Below are 15908 nucleotides of genomic sequence, written 5' to 3'. Positions count from 1 at the left end.
CACCTACGACATAGGCAAAGGAGTGGGGATGTGCCTGATTCAAGCGCAGTGGAGACTGATTTCCATGTTGTGCAAGGTTCTCCAGCCGTTTGAACTTGCCACACGAGAAGTCCGTTCCGACACTGCCAGCTTGAGTCAGGTGATTCCCCTGATCAGGCTGTTGCAGAAGCAGCTGGAGAAAGTGAGGGAGGAGCTGTTCAAGCATTGCGATTCCACAAAGCATGTAGTTCTTGTGGATGAAGCCCTTCGTACGCTTTGCCAGGATCCAAGGGTGGTTACTCTTTTAAAGTCAGAGGAATACATTCTGGCCACCGTGCTCGATCCTCGGTTTAAAGCGTATGTTGTGTCTGTTTCCGGCGGACACAAGTCTACAGCGGTGCAAAGACCTGCTGGTCAGGAGATTGTCCTCTGAAGAGGACTGTGACATGCCAACAGCTCCTCCTTCATTTTCTTCCACACCTGTGGCTGCGAGGAAACAGCTGAGATTTCATAAACGACCCGCTGGCGGGGATGCTGAGAACATCTGGTCCGGACTGAAGGACCTGCCAACCATTGCAGACATGTCTACTGTTGCTGCATTGGATGCTGTCACCATTGAAAAAATGGTGGAGAATTACTTTGCTGACACCATCCAAGTAGACATGTCAGACAGTCCATATTGTTACTGGCAGGAAAAAAAAGGCAGTTTGAAAGCCCCTGTACAAACTGGCTCTATTTTACCTGAGTTGTCCCCCCTCCAGTGTGTACTCCGAAAGAGTTTTTAGTGCAGCGGGGAACCTGGTCAGTGAGCGGCGAAGGAGGTTGCTTCCGCAAAACGTTGAGAAGATGATGTTCATAAAAATTAATTATCAATTCTTCAATCAAGACCAGCACTGCCCTCCAGATAGTACAGAGGGACCTGTGGTTGTGGAGTCCAGCGGGGACGAATTGATAATGTGTGAGGATGAGGAAGTACACACTGAAGGGGGTGAGGAATCTGATGATGAGGACGACATCTTGCCTCAGTAGAGCCAGTTTAGTTTGTACAGGCAGAGATGAATAGCTTTTTTTGTGTGGGGGCCCAAACAAACCAATCATTTCAGCCACAGTAGTTTGGTAGGCCCTGTCGCGGAAAATGATTGGTTTGTTAAAGTGTGCATGTCCTATTTCAACAACATCAGGGTGGGTGGGAGGGCCCAAGGACAATTCCATCTTGCACCTCTAGCAAACTGTCATCCTGTCTGCCACTGCAGTGCCACTCCTAGATGGGCCACGTGTTTGTGCCGCCCACTTGTGTCGCTTAGCTTAGACATCCAGCTACCTCGGTGCAACCTTTTGATCTAAAAACAATATTGTGAGGTGTTCAGAATAGACTGGAAATTAGTGGAAATGAATGTTATTGAGGTTAATAATAGTGTAGGAGTGAAAAAAAACCACAAATATGGATTTTAGCACTTATGCTTTTTTTAAAAAAAAATCAGAACCAAAACCTTTAGTGGGGTGTTTTGGCAAAACCAATCAGAACCCAAAACACCAAAAGTGGCCGGTGCACTTCCCTAATTTTATGTTTATATAGAATATTTCTGCCCATTCATTTTCAGTTACTATTTTTTGCAGTTTGTTTTCAATAAAAAAAATTTAAAAAATAATTAAATCTCCCGAAATATGCAGTTGCCTGCCATATGCATGTGGTTCCTCTTTAGATCAATTGGCTACATGATGGGCCTGATTCATTAAGGAACTTATATTAAGAAGTTTCTTATTTCCGTCTCCTGGACAAAACCATGTTACTATGCAAGGGGTGCAAATTAGTATTCTGTTTTGCACGTAAGTTAAATACTGACTGTTTTTTCATGTAGCACACAAATATCCACTTTAAATTTCAGTGTACAAATAAGCCATCAAGTATTTGTGTGCTACATGAAAAAACAGTCAGTATTTAACTTATGTGCAAAACAGAATACTGATTTGCACCCCTTGCATAGTAACATGGTTTTGTCCAGGAGACTGAAATAAGAAACTTCTTAATTTAAATTCCTTAATGAATCAGGCCCGATGTATATAACCAGTACTGATGTTTCTATGCACGTACAATCAGTCTATACAAAAGTCACCCAGAAACATGGCAGTTACATAGAATGTTATATACTGATATTTTATTCAATTTACTTTGAGTATTTGACATACAAACATTTTAAGTACAATGGAGACACCTGGTTATCACTTTATATTTACCGGAGACTGCAGCTATCTGGGGTATCATCTTTACATCATTACTCTTTTATATTATAATATTATTTTTGTGAGCTTGTTTGGATAGGCTTACTTTGTAAATGCATTTTTCACTGAACACACACTTTCCGTTGCCCAATGCTTCCGTTTGTCTGTACTAAGATATATGCAATGGTTGCATCGTCGAGTGTTTAAAGTTTTCTTTATGTATTTTTATTGTTTACTGTCATCAGTTACGCATCAATGTACAGAGAGTATTTATCATTCACATCGGTCACTGCGTTCATTTTGATAGCAGTCAATTACACTACAAGTATGGTTGTTTTTTTTTTTATAGAGTGTGAGAGGAAACTTGAGTACTAGGAGGATACCCACGCAAATACGGGGAAAACATACCAAATCCACATAGTTAGGGCCCTGGTCAGAAATCCAACTCATGGCCCAGCGCTGTGAGGCAGCAGTGCTAACCATTGTGCCACCATGCTGCATGTTTTTTTAAATCTGTCAAAGCAATCTTTGTGGATGTGTTTCATCAGTGCTTCTATGCTCTTTTCTATCTCTTTAATGGTGACTTTCTTGAACTGTTACAATTGCAGTTAGGCCTTGCGCCCTTTCAGTATGAACGCAACAAGAGAAAATAATACAGGGCCTGATTCATTAAGGAACGTAAATACCGATATGTTCAGTATTTTGCGTTAAATTGCACTGCACATGCAGGAGCGCTCAAGGGATCTCTAAGGTACAGGTTTTTCAGTCGTATCACCAGCTACAGGTCAGGTTTAAGTGATGGGGATGACTGTTGTGTATGCATGCTAGAACATGTGTTTGCAATCAGGAGCAGCTGTAAAAATGAATATTGTGTAGAGTAGACCTTAATAACATCATTATAAATGTATTTTATAATTTTATAAAGAGTGTGTATGTGTATATATATATATATATATATATATATATATATATATATATATATATATATATATATATATGAAAAATTCATGTAGTTCATTAGCGACTATGGGCCTGATTCATTAAGGATCTTAACTTGAGAAACTTCTTATTTCAGTCTCCAGGACAAGACCATGTTACTATGCAAGGGGTGCAAATTAGTATTTTGTTTTGCACATAAGTTAAATACTGACTGTTTTATCATGTAGCACACAAATACTTGATAGCTTATTTGTACACTGAAATTTAAAGTTGATATTTGTGTGCTTCATGAAAAAACAGTCAGTATTTAACTTATGTGCAAAACAGAATACTAATTTGCACCCCTTGCATTGTAACATGGTTTTGTCCAGGAGACTGAAATAAGAAGTTTCTCAAGTTAAGATCCTTAATGAATCAGGCCCTATATTATTAACAGGTGACAATAATTGAATATCCAGCAGTGTGTCTGTCTCAATACGGCAAGTGCCGTATAAGCAGAGCATACCTAGGTCCGTATTCAACAAGAAATGTTTATTCAAATCTGCTTGTAGTTGAATACAGAAGTACGTCTGCCCGAATTACGTGTTTTTTTTAAAAAAAAAAAAAGAAAAACATAAAAACACGCAATACATTCGCTTTGTGAATATATATTCAATACTATTATATAAGGAAAGTTAAAAACTAGATAATAAGGAGCACCAATCTAACTATATATCAGTAATATAATCTAATAGAACTAATCATAAATAAATATGGCAGAATTAACAATGGGCTCCCAGTTAAACATATACAATTTATTAAATAAATACATGCATAAACATCTAAAAGCATAACCACATTAATAACAATAATAACAAATAAATAACACAGTGAGGGATCAAATCGAAAGATCTAATAATCATGTGGGGACCGTGACCGTAAGTGTTTAGGAAAAGAGTGAGTTTTCTTTGATGTACAATGGCAAATAGATGGTGTAGGAGGGGAGAAAGAGAAGACGAGTGGCCAGCTCACCTCTCTACCCGTCCAAGTCAGATAGTAAGTTAGTTTCACACTGGAAGAGTATAATGCGCTAAATCCATGTAATAGGTAACTGAACACTTCAATCTCCCTCTGAAATAACGAAGTCTAGTAACTTCAACATCAATATAATGTTAAATATATGCAGGTCTTTATTTGCCAGATTTGTTTTTTTCAAGTAAAATTAATATTGCAAGATGCCAACATAATTGTGAACTTGCAAAGTATCCTATTAACATGTGAGGGTGAAAATTACCCAAAAATAGCTAAAGATGTTAAAATAACGATCAAGGTTAATGTAGTACCATGTACGTTTCGGTCTGTACTAGCACGGTACTTGCCTGTAGCAGGCACCACTTCCCTTAAAGTTTAATTTGTTTACCAATATTTAGTTACCCAGGGTATTACTTTGACAGTATAACATGTAACCGTATGGTACAAATGCATAATTCACAGGCAGAGTCTAGTCCAGGGTTTCCCAAACCCAGTCCTCAGGGCTCCCTAACAGTGCAGGTTTTTCTAATCTCCTTGCTGGAGCACAGGTGTATTCATTACTGACTGACACATTGTAACAGATCTACAGGTGGTCCTAATTATGTCACATGTGATCCAGAAAACCTGCACTGTTGGGGAGCCCTGAGGACTGGGTTTGGGAAACCCTGGTCTAGTCCAAAACAAAAGTCCATAACAAGCAGGTAAAAAGCACAAACCAAAGGCCATATCTAGTTCAGCACAGAGATCAAAGCAGACAGGCAGTATAGTGCAAAGGATGCAAAGCAGTAGTCATATAGTCTACAGGCAAATGAAAGGGCAGGCAGCAAGGAATGAACAGGTTCAAATACAGAAATACAGCAAATGAAAAACACCCGGGTAGTCCCAAAAGAACTGTGAGTGAAGGATATATATATATATATATATATATAATATATATATTTATTATTATTATATTGGGCAGCACGGTGGCCAAGTGGTTTTTTTTGTTTGTTTTTTTTTTTAGGTTTTTGTCATGCTATTAGTGATTTATTATTCTGGACGGCCATGGCAGTCACATGGCACATCAGGCGCGGGCTGGGAGAGGGAAGCCCGGGGGGCACGTAGGCGGCCGCATCACATGAAACGGGATGCAGCTTGCGTCATTGATGACGCGGCCGCATCGCCTGTCATCAGATGCGACAGGTATATGCTACCCCCCGGCCCTAATAGCGGTCTGACTGAGCGGCCCGGGGGGCAGCCCGCCCCTGTGGCACATGATGTAGTGAGCAGAGAGATGGTTTCGGAATGCCCCTTTGAGCTCTGTCTGTATTCTGACACCCTCCTTCTTCCCCTCTGCCATGACTTGACATGGTGAGAGCTGTGAGACTAAGCCTGTGTATCAGGTTAACTGTCTGCCAGCCATTTTTGTTTGCCAACCAGAGAGCTTTCAAACGGGAGATAATGATTTGTAGAATGAAGGGTAAGCAAATTAAATCGGATGCATGCTTACAAGGTACTTCATTTGCTATTAATAGAAAAAGAAGATCTATGTGGGATTGCTGCTTAACATTTGGAATGCAAAGTACCAGATATAGGGGCCTATTTAACAAGCTCCTAATCCCCTGAAAACTTCTGGGTGACAACCACAATTTTAAGTATTCCATCTGTTATGACTATCTGCTGCTTTCCCACTGTTTTGGAACTCAAAAACAGTCCACATAGTTCTCAGATTTTCGGAACTTGTGCCCGATGACTAACGTCACCTGAAGATGGCGTTAGCCATTGAATCCTATTGGACGAGCATTGCGGTAGAGGAAGCTTCGGATCCCTCACCGCATCTTGCGTGCTCTCCCCACCGGTCACTATGGCAAAGGTGGCCACTTTGTGAGTGACCATAGAGAAGATAGGGAATAGGTGCACTTCTGTGTTCGCCGGGGACAGCTGTTTATCGTGACTGCTCTTCTGGCAGAACACTTTTAATAAATGGTCACAATCTTTCATTCCTTATCAATGCGTCATTAACCCATTTACATGGTACATAAATAATATATAAATAAATTACCTAGTTACATACTCTAATCATATTCAGAAATTGTGACATTGACTGCTTATATCAGCCAACCTTTGGTATAAATCATACATGCCAACTCTCCCGGAAAGTCCAGGAGACTCCCGAAATTCGGGTCAGTCTCCCGGGCTCCCGGGCAAGCTGGCATTTCTCCCGCATCCCAATCTCACACCGAGAATCGCGTCATTTGACACGATTCTCGGTGAATCACGCCATTTTGGAGGGCGGGAGGGGCCCTGCCTCCTGCGACGTAAATTACGTTTTTGCGGGGGCGGGGCCAAAATGATGCGATTGGCCTTTTCCCGCCCTCCAGTCACGCCCCCTCTCCCGGAAACAAGTTTCCAGGAGTTGGTAAGTATGGTATAAATGACTCAGATTTTCCACTAAGGTAAATTTATGTCTTTCATTACAAATCTCTTGGTTTAGAGAGAACATTGGTACTGATGAAAATGTTTGTGTAACCTAATAATCAAGCTGTGTGGAGGCACATTACATTTCAGTTTGCACAAATGTACCTATTTTTCCTACAACACCACAAGCCTCCATTCCAGATTGTCATTGTTCATTTGTATAAATTCTGCTCTTTTTTTTTTTTTTTTTTTTTTTTCCACCATTTACTTTAAACATCTGAGCTGGTGGTATTTGTATGGAGAAAAAGAAACAAGAAGCGCTAACACCTACTCCTGGGGACAGGACTCGACTCACCAGCCTATTAGAAATATTTTAAAGTAAAAAAATGCAGGTGACCCAGCACAAGGTGCCCACTATGGGACCAGCCCAGGGGACAGATGCCCCCCAGCCCCTCATCCCAGGCTGCCCATGCTCTCCAGTATAAAAAGCCACCATATGCAAGTTAATATTAAACACAGTTTATTAATCTGTTAAAAAATAAATAAGCCAAACACATTGCATTAAATTAATTAAAGAATCAAATAAATTCTTGAGTTCACTTGTTATAATAATAGGACCCAGTTCAGTCTTTCAATGTAGATCACCATTCACCTATAGTGCACATATAGGGAAAGCTTTGCAATAAATGTTATTTCACAAGTTGACCCAAAATACATAGCAACGTTGGTGTATGTAAAAGTCACAAACTTTGAAAACAGTCGGCTTTCTCTTAGGATCGCATCCACAATATGGGGAGGTTAAATAGAAATCCACTGGATAGAGATATATTCCAGATCAAAAGTCCGAATTGAGTAGTTTGTTTCAGCGGCTTTGGACACCATCGGCTACAGCTGAATCTCTAGTCTCGCATTGATCAGCGTGTTTAAATCACCAGCTGTAATCTTACCCTCCTTGCACTCGATCCACACAGTCCATGTACAGCCAATAGACCCAGGTCTGTCAAGCGATATAGAACTTCTTAACACCAATCCTTGGGAGTCAAAGTATTCCTGGATATTAATTATTATGCAATAACACCCATCTTACACTTTTCTCCACACAACTTTGTGGTTTACTCAGAGATGGTTTTTGTATGGGCCTTCTAGAAATCCTTGGGAAACAAGCAGAATCTAGAGGACTCTGTGAAATACACATTCAACTCTTCCAGTTCATCATCATATTGCCTCCCAGTAAATCAAATCTTCTTTTGTATTTGTTAATATAAGCCAAGCACTTTATACAGCCTAGACTACATTTCAGAAATCATGTCCCATGGCACTCAGTTCTGATCATCACCTGGAGAAAGAAAATCCTCTATCCATGTTTTTCTTCATCTTTTCACATGGATCATTGTAAGCATCAGGAAAACCAAATCTACCCATGGCAAAATAGGTGCATGATGTCGCAATAAGAAATGACACTTGCTCTGTGCCTCTGTACGTTTTCGAGTTTGTTTATGACTCAATTGCAGGCAGTTATTTTTATGATTATCTTTTTTTTTATATAGCACCAACACTAACATATTGTGTAGTACACATACTGTCAGGAACTGTATTTTCGAGATTCTCCGTATGACACTGTTGACACTTTATTGATCTTTAGGCATGGACATACATGCATCTCACACAGAGCCCCTTTGCTCAGCTTTAACCTAATCTAAATCTGTGACTTCAATTTGGATGTAAGCGTGTCAGCAACACAATCATAGAAGGTGACTTCTTCCATTGTATTTATGTTAAGGAACTGAAACCAGTTTTATAAAATGTTACCAGCAATATAAATTATTCTCTTGTGTAGGAAACTTTGATATGTTTCCTATTTCAACATTTCCCCTTCCCTTTTCATTTTTTTTTTTTTATAAAGTTGTGTCATACTCTCTCCTTATCCGTGTGATTCTGAATTGCACTGTAACATGAATGAAAGTGTTTCAGACAGTAACTGGATTTTCAAAACGGCTGTTGCCTTAGGAATATTGGTTGTGTTTGCCATCCATTATTGTTTTTGGACATGTGAGGATCTACACCCATTTATATAAAAAAAGTGTTTTATTTTATATAAATGGGTGTAGATCCTCACTGTAGTGATTAGGATGTAAATTAAGTGGCAACATGTGTCCCTGTAATGCACACAATTACATGGGGCAGCACAGTGGCTTAGTGGTTAGCCCTTCTGCCTAACAGCATTGAAGTCATGAGTTTAATTCCCAACCATGGCCTTATCTGTGTTGAGTTTGTATGTTCTCCCCGTGTTTGCGTTGGTTTCCTCTGGGTGCCACGGTTTCCTCCCACACTCCAAAAAAATACTAGTAGGTTAATTGACTGCTATCAAATTCACCCTAGTCTGCGTGTGTGTGTGTTAGGTAATTTAGACTGTAAGCTCCAATGGGACAGGGACTGATGTGAGTGGGTTCTCCGTACAGCACTGGGGAATAAGTGGTGCTATATAAATAGATAAGGATGATGAGTCTGTATATTGTTCAGTATGAGTAACATGCTTCAGTTTTCCCAAGAAATTCCATATTTACTATTTAAAGGGGGAATCCACTTTCAATAATTTTGATCTTCTTGACAGATTTGTTTTGGGGTTTTTTGCGCTTGAGTATGACAACAGAGGTCTGTGCATTAAATACTGTTGTACTGCTAATCAGATCTGTTGTCATAACCATTCCATACCAAATTTTGTGGAGTTTCAGCACTGTAAATATATGGCCAGGTGATGGCAGTTGCTGTAGAGAGAGAGTTCCTTAGCTCAGCTGTCAAATACTTTGAATTGATTTGGACTAATGTTTGAAGGTCCCAGCATTCTGATATTATACTGCTGGTAGACTCTGATCTGTGTTACAAACAACCTCTGACACTTAAGCTTTGTTCTCACTTGGCCATGTTCTTACCCAATTTGGTTGACATATATCAACCTTTAGTAAAGATACATAACCTTGCACAAATAAAATGTTCTGCCATATGTTTAGTTTGGGTTATGATTGATTCGTCTTCACAATGGATTATGTGAAATAACTTTGCTCTCGTTTCAATTTCAGGTGAAAGTTATGTTTGTGCCTCAAATGAGTCTTATCGTAAAGTAGACTACAACAGAAATATAAGTCCAAACTGGTCTGTGAATGTAAGGACTGGATCTGGTCGCTCTCTTTCGTCATTAACCATGTTGAAGAATGATATGAAGGAAAGCAAGGATTTTGTTAAACCCAAGCTAGTGACGGTCATCCGCAGTGGAGTGAAGCCACGGAAGGCTGTTCGTATCCTCTTAAATAAAAAGACAGCTCACTCCTTTGACCAAGTCTTGACAGACATCACAGATGCTATAAAGCTTGATTCAGGTGTTGTCAAGAGACTCTGCACTCTGGATGGAAAACCGGTAAGAAATATTTTAGGCTCTTGTGGAATGTTTTGGGCCCTACCAAGACTGACATTTGTGACAAAAATGTATTACTGTATCTGTAAACACCACTGAGAAAATTGCAACAATTTGTGAAAACACAGGAGGGTTGGAGAGAGACCAGAACAAGAGGTGGGCAATCAGCGAGACCGTGCATGTACTTGCTTAGTCGCTTGTTGTTGTGTTTTCACATTGTTGCTGCCTGTAATCTGTTGGGTGACATTTCTGTTTTGATCTAATGTAGCATAATGCACACTAGTGATAGCAAGCATAGACATAAAAGTGCCTGAAGACTGCATCCAGAGCTGAATAAACTATTTTCCCATTGTCATCAACAACACCATAGTTGGCTTTGATCCCGTGGGGTGTTCATTATGATACAATGCATCCACGAGGATAATGTGCTTTACTTATATTTACATTCTAGCTAAATGATGTTGCTAGGAGACAGTAATTTAGTAAGATGTGTTCTGTTTGCTGTTTTCTGCTAATTTTATATCTAAATAACTAGAGGCCAGTGGTTCTGTTGTTGTCATTGTATTCTATTGAATAACAACAGATAGAAGAATGTTAACATTAAAGTGTAGGGCCGCAAATGCCCTAGAACACACTCTTGCTCTAATATGTAGTGATTGATTTTAATGAATACAGTTCCAAAATAAAATGGTATATACAGTACTGGCTTCATAGTACAGCACAGAGTGCACTGTCGAGGCACCTGAATAAAAAGCAATTTTCAATTTACCCACTAAATCTGATTAATCAGTAGATCAACCTATTTATAGATAAATTAAACTGGTTTTGGTTATAAATCCACATATTTTATTCATAATTGCAGTCTCCTTTTATAATGCTCCATTTATTTATTTAGCATGTCTAGCTTTTACTGCTAACACCCATTGGGTGCAGGGGAAATTTAATATTGTACCTTTCTTTATGGGGACTTATACAGTAACTCTGATGAAGCCATTTAAAACCAAAAAAGGCAGCATGGTATTTGGATGATTAGTTTTCATTTGTGGGTCTAGGCAAATGTTTATAAGGGAGTCTTAACATGGTTGCTGCATGCGCTTATGAGCAGTACTGTTGGTGATACTATTGGTCCAGTAATGGGTGATGGTACCATGCCATTTCTTTGCTGGCTCTTTAACATTACAGACAAAGCCTAAAATGTTCACAGTAGTCAAAAAGCAGCTGTACGATGTCAGCAGGACAAACTGAGTAGGGTCAGGGGAAGCAGAGGTGACGTGAAACATAATGGATTCATGTAAATTGGATTGACCGTTGCCATGATAATTACTTTCCACTCTAATTATTAATGCCAATAGGAGATCTATTGGAGCCTGATGTGACTGTTCAATGTCTCCCCTAATTAAAAATGTTATGATCACTCAAAGGCCTTTACAAGCACCTGAGTAGCATTTTCTAGCACCTCCTGTTCCTGAATCTCTCTCGTGTCTTCATCCAATTGAGATTGACCTTGGATAACATTAGACTCTTTGTCATACTTTCCTTTGCTTTACTCGCTGATCTAGTTGTCTCTGTCAAGAGTACATAACAAGTGGATGACCCATGGGTCTGTGAAAGCAATATGCCACTGGTTAGATTGCAATTTGGCACATGCCACAGCAGTATTAAGGTGTGATACACCTCACTATATTATAGTGCTGTGTTCAGGGCCGGACTGGGACTAAAAATCAGCCCTGGCATTTAAAGCACACGGGCCCACCTCTGTTGATAAGCTGGAAAAAAAAAATGTGTGGTGCAGTGGCGGTGCCGCCAAAGGCGTAGCTACATTATGTTGGGGGCGTGGTCAAAATGGTGCGTTGATACATACATTATAATAAAACATTACATTTATCAGACCCTCCCCATCCACATTACGCCACCCCCCCAGATACATTATGACACCCCCAGCCCACTGTACTTATCTATGCTTCTGATGCTGCTGACATTCCTGTAGAGTGAGCAGGGAAGCTCTTAGTCTCATGAGATTAATAAATCTCGTGAGACTTAGAGCTCCTCGGCTTGCTCTGCAGGCTGTGCCCTGTCCGGGACGGAGCACAGATCCTCCTGCTGACCAACTGGATTAAGGCTCGGGGGGCCCGGGCACTTAAGTCAGGGGGGCTCCTATGATGCAATTTGGCTATTAGACAAATTTTTGACAAATACAAAGGCAATACAGTGTGCACTACTGTTAGGTGCACGCAGTTCTGCCTTAACAAGCAGTACAGTGTGAAGCAGGACATATCTCCCAACTGTCCTTGTAGTCAGACCAAATCCTGACTAAGTGGGACAGTCACCCATCAAATTCAGAACAGTTGGCAGACTGTCCTGGCCTCTCCTACCTGTCTTGTCATGGTCACCACTTGTGGCTGCTGGTGTCTTTAGATCAGTTGCTGCTTGTCTGGATCCTGGAATGTTGGATGCCCTATTTGGAGAAAAAAATGAGCAGATGAAATTTAGCCCTGGTGTTAAATCAATATAGCATCCATGTTTTAAAATTAGGCCTCACTGCAGCCACAACATTAAAGTACTAGTATTCACATTTGATAAATAAAACTATTTCCCTCTCTCCAAAGCACCCCAGCATTAAATTAAAAATCCAATCACCCCATCTGAAATTGATAGGCCCCACTATTAAATTGCCCCCATCTTCACCCCACAAATAGAATAGCACCCAATAATTAGCCCCCACCGGCAATTCCCTATTAGATTAACAGCCTACCTCCCACATTATATTAAGAGCTACCCATACACACATTATGGTCATACACCGGCCCACACACACATACTATAGTTATACTGTTACACACATACACACTATAATCATAACCTGTCACACACACACACATACTATAGTTATACTGTTACACACATACACACTATAATCATAAAGGTCATTCTTTGGATATTTTTTTGGGGGGTTATTTTTTGGGTAATTTGTATTCATTGTCATTCAGAGCTTGATTTATATATTTTTTAACTTTGTCGATCCCATTTTTATTGGTGCCTGTCGGTAAATTCTGTGTTATTTTTTGTTACACTATAATCATATCCTGTCACACAAATAAATAGATACCCTGTCACACAAATAAATAAATAGATACCCTGTCACACAAATAAATAAATAGATACCCTGTCACACAAATAAATAAATAGATACCCTGTCACACAAACTACCCCTTCCCTCTTACCTTGTGCGCTCCGCAGCGCGCTGTACAGTCTCTCCTAACACATGGGACGGCACCTATCACATGGTGCTCGTCCCATGTGACATCTCCAGAGCCATTCATAGAAGAGAGGGGAGGAGCGACCACACCAGGAAGTAAGTGTAGTGCCGACCCCACTGCTCAGCACACAGACTGTCATGCTGAATTCTGGCATGACAGTCTGTGTGCTGAGCGATGGGGCCGGCCAGCTAGCAACCGGCCCATCTGGCCATCGGCCCTTCTGGCATTTGCCAGAAGTGCCAGATGGCCAGTCCGGCCCTGGCTGTGTTGAATGTTGCACAATCCTTTACTTCCTTTTAAATTAGTCTATCACCATATTCAGTTTCTGGTACTTTCCCTATATAAACTCTTTGTGTTTCTCTCCTCCCTCTGTTACGTCATCTGGTTTTATTTTTCAGTCTGAATCTGCTAGTTTTGCCCATTGCCGTGTACTGGTCATTTATTTAAACTATGCTTTGTTGGAAATAGATGCTGCAGTGCATTTCCATTCCAATAAATATTTCTGAGCATTTTAGATCTGCCCTCAAAAATGGACATCAATTTAGGAATGTGAAAGGTAACACTAAGCATTCATTTAATAAAAGCACTTAAAAACGGAACTGATTTTGAAAATGACCAGTTAACCCTGTCTGACCAAACTTGGAATCTAGCAGTATTTATTTGCAAATGCAAACATTCATGCAAGTCAAAAGGAAGGGGAAATGATTGGCTTCCACACCTGAAAGAATACTGAAAGAGAGAGAGTGGATGTCTGACCAGATAACTTCTGATGATAACATTGCAATCAAACCTTCTCCATTATCACATCATCACCACCCCCAAAATGTAACTAGTTACAAAAAAAATAGAAAGCATTGTGTGTTGTTCAGTGGTATGTATTCACGACTAAATCCAATTGTATCCCATTATGTAGCAAATTCAAATGTGATAAATTCCAAAGTGGTGATTACCTTTTTTAGCTACTGTTTATAAAAAATAAAGTAATAGTCTACCCATATTATGAATGAGTATATAAACTGCTTTACTAGTGCACTTCTGAAAAGTCATTATCGATAAATTCACAAAGCATATATACTGCAAATTATTGTGCAAAATAGAATTAGCAATGGACTAGTCTGGTTTAACTATAAGACCACAGCACCCACAAGCTGCCTAACTTATAGTAGTTAAATAGGCAACTTTTCTATTAATCTGTATTTGAAAGTTCTTGCCTTACTGGGTGAAATACATGCTTGTATTTGCTTTCTTTTTTTGAAAGAAATGCATAGATAGATTCTTGTTTCAGGAACATTCCTTACAGAATTTGTGGCTACAACAGGATCGTGTTTGCTGACCACATCCTATTCTCCCTAACAATTAAGAAGTTTTAAATCACCACTGTATTATCACTATTACTTGACTCAACTGAATCTGACTTATCACCACCTCCAGAAAGAAAATGACAAATTTAAGACTAGTTGAAGAGTCATCCTGATCATCATCCAGGCAGTATATTTATACTGCCTGCTTATCACGCCAAGCAGAACTGAATTGAAGGGGACGTAGACGCCCTGTATTATATCCTGATTGTTAAGGTGCTGTTGCTGAGGAAAGTGGGGTGTTACGCATCAATGATTTGATGCCTCCGATGTACAAGTCGGCTTGCTCCACCCAACTAGAGTACGCATTTCAGCAAAAGTGTTTTCCTTCTAACCTCATCAAGTCTAGATGGACTTCTGCTGTGGACTGCTCAAAGTACCACTATGGCAACTGCAACCTGACTTTAAGTTTGAATGCTTATATTTTTATCAAATACATCTCTTTACATTCCTACTCTTCTCCATTTGTTACATAGGCCCCCGAGGGTGTAATGATAAATGGCATTACCAAGCAATAATATTTGTATTATCTAAGTAAAATGGCTTATTAACTGATGCAGTTAATGTGAGCAGGTATTTTTATTTTGAGTCTGTAAAATATATATATATATATATATATATATATATATATATAATATATATATATATATATATACACACGCTATATGAAACATACTGCAGTATTGTAACAGATTGTCTGTTGAAATGTAATCCACAAAACAAAGTTAACTGCAGGACATCAGGAACAAGCATGTTGAAAATGTAAAGGATTTAAGCCATGACAGATGGAGACACCGCAATAACATTTTATGTGGAAAGTGGCCAAGTATTTTCTAGCAAAGGTATGGTATTAGAATGCTGAAAAAAACCACTTCTAATTGGCTCTTTAATGACATTGCTAGTCTTCTCTGCTGCTGCTGCAGTATGACATCAAAGCTGGAAAATTACAGAAGGGTATAGCCTATCATTTCCCCATGTGTAGGAGTAACAAGCCATTTTATGTATTTATTATTTTACCCCTACACCAAAATTAATTCAGTTTCATCTTGGAATAATTCATGCATTCAATTTCCTTTTATGGGGTATAAATTTGTTTGCCTTTTTTAAAGAGGAAGGGAATACTAACCCTGTTATAATTCCACAAAATGTCATTAGCTGTACTGGAGTCAGACAAACCCATCAGAAACCATGGCCCAAAATGAAAAAAAAAAAAAGCCAAAGGGTGGTGATTGACTCAAGGGATGGATTCTAAGTAGGCTTACAAAAAAACCTCATAGCCTCATGTAACAGGGCCAACACAAAGTAGTCTCTGTCTCTCTCTCTCTTGTCCTCTTGCTC

General features: G+C 39.5%; 1 protein-coding gene across 3 annotated transcripts in view; it reads left to right on the top strand.

Annotated features, from left to right (window-relative positions):
* The window catches only part of DCLK2 (doublecortin like kinase 2), a 74391-nt gene that overhangs the window by 6609 nt on the left and 51874 nt on the right, over positions 1-15908 (top strand). For all 3 annotated transcript variants that reach the window (XR_012688587.1, XM_075198902.1, XM_075198893.1), the window contains exon 2: positions 9624-9958. Coding sequence is in view for 2 of the 3 variants with exons in the window: in XM_075198902.1 (XP_075055003.1) it covers positions 9624-9958 (335 nt within the window). In the remaining variant the exon portion in view is untranslated. The remainder of the gene's footprint in view (positions 1-9623; positions 9959-15908) is intronic.

The sequence above is a fragment of the Mixophyes fleayi genome, chromosome 1 (assembly GCF_038048845.1).
Source record: "Mixophyes fleayi isolate aMixFle1 chromosome 1, aMixFle1.hap1, whole genome shotgun sequence".
In the NCBI taxonomy this organism is placed as follows: Eukaryota; Metazoa; Chordata; class Amphibia; order Anura; family Limnodynastidae; genus Mixophyes; species Mixophyes fleayi.
Note: the sequence above shows the minus strand (reverse complement) of the source record. Positions and strands in the feature narration are given on the sequence as shown.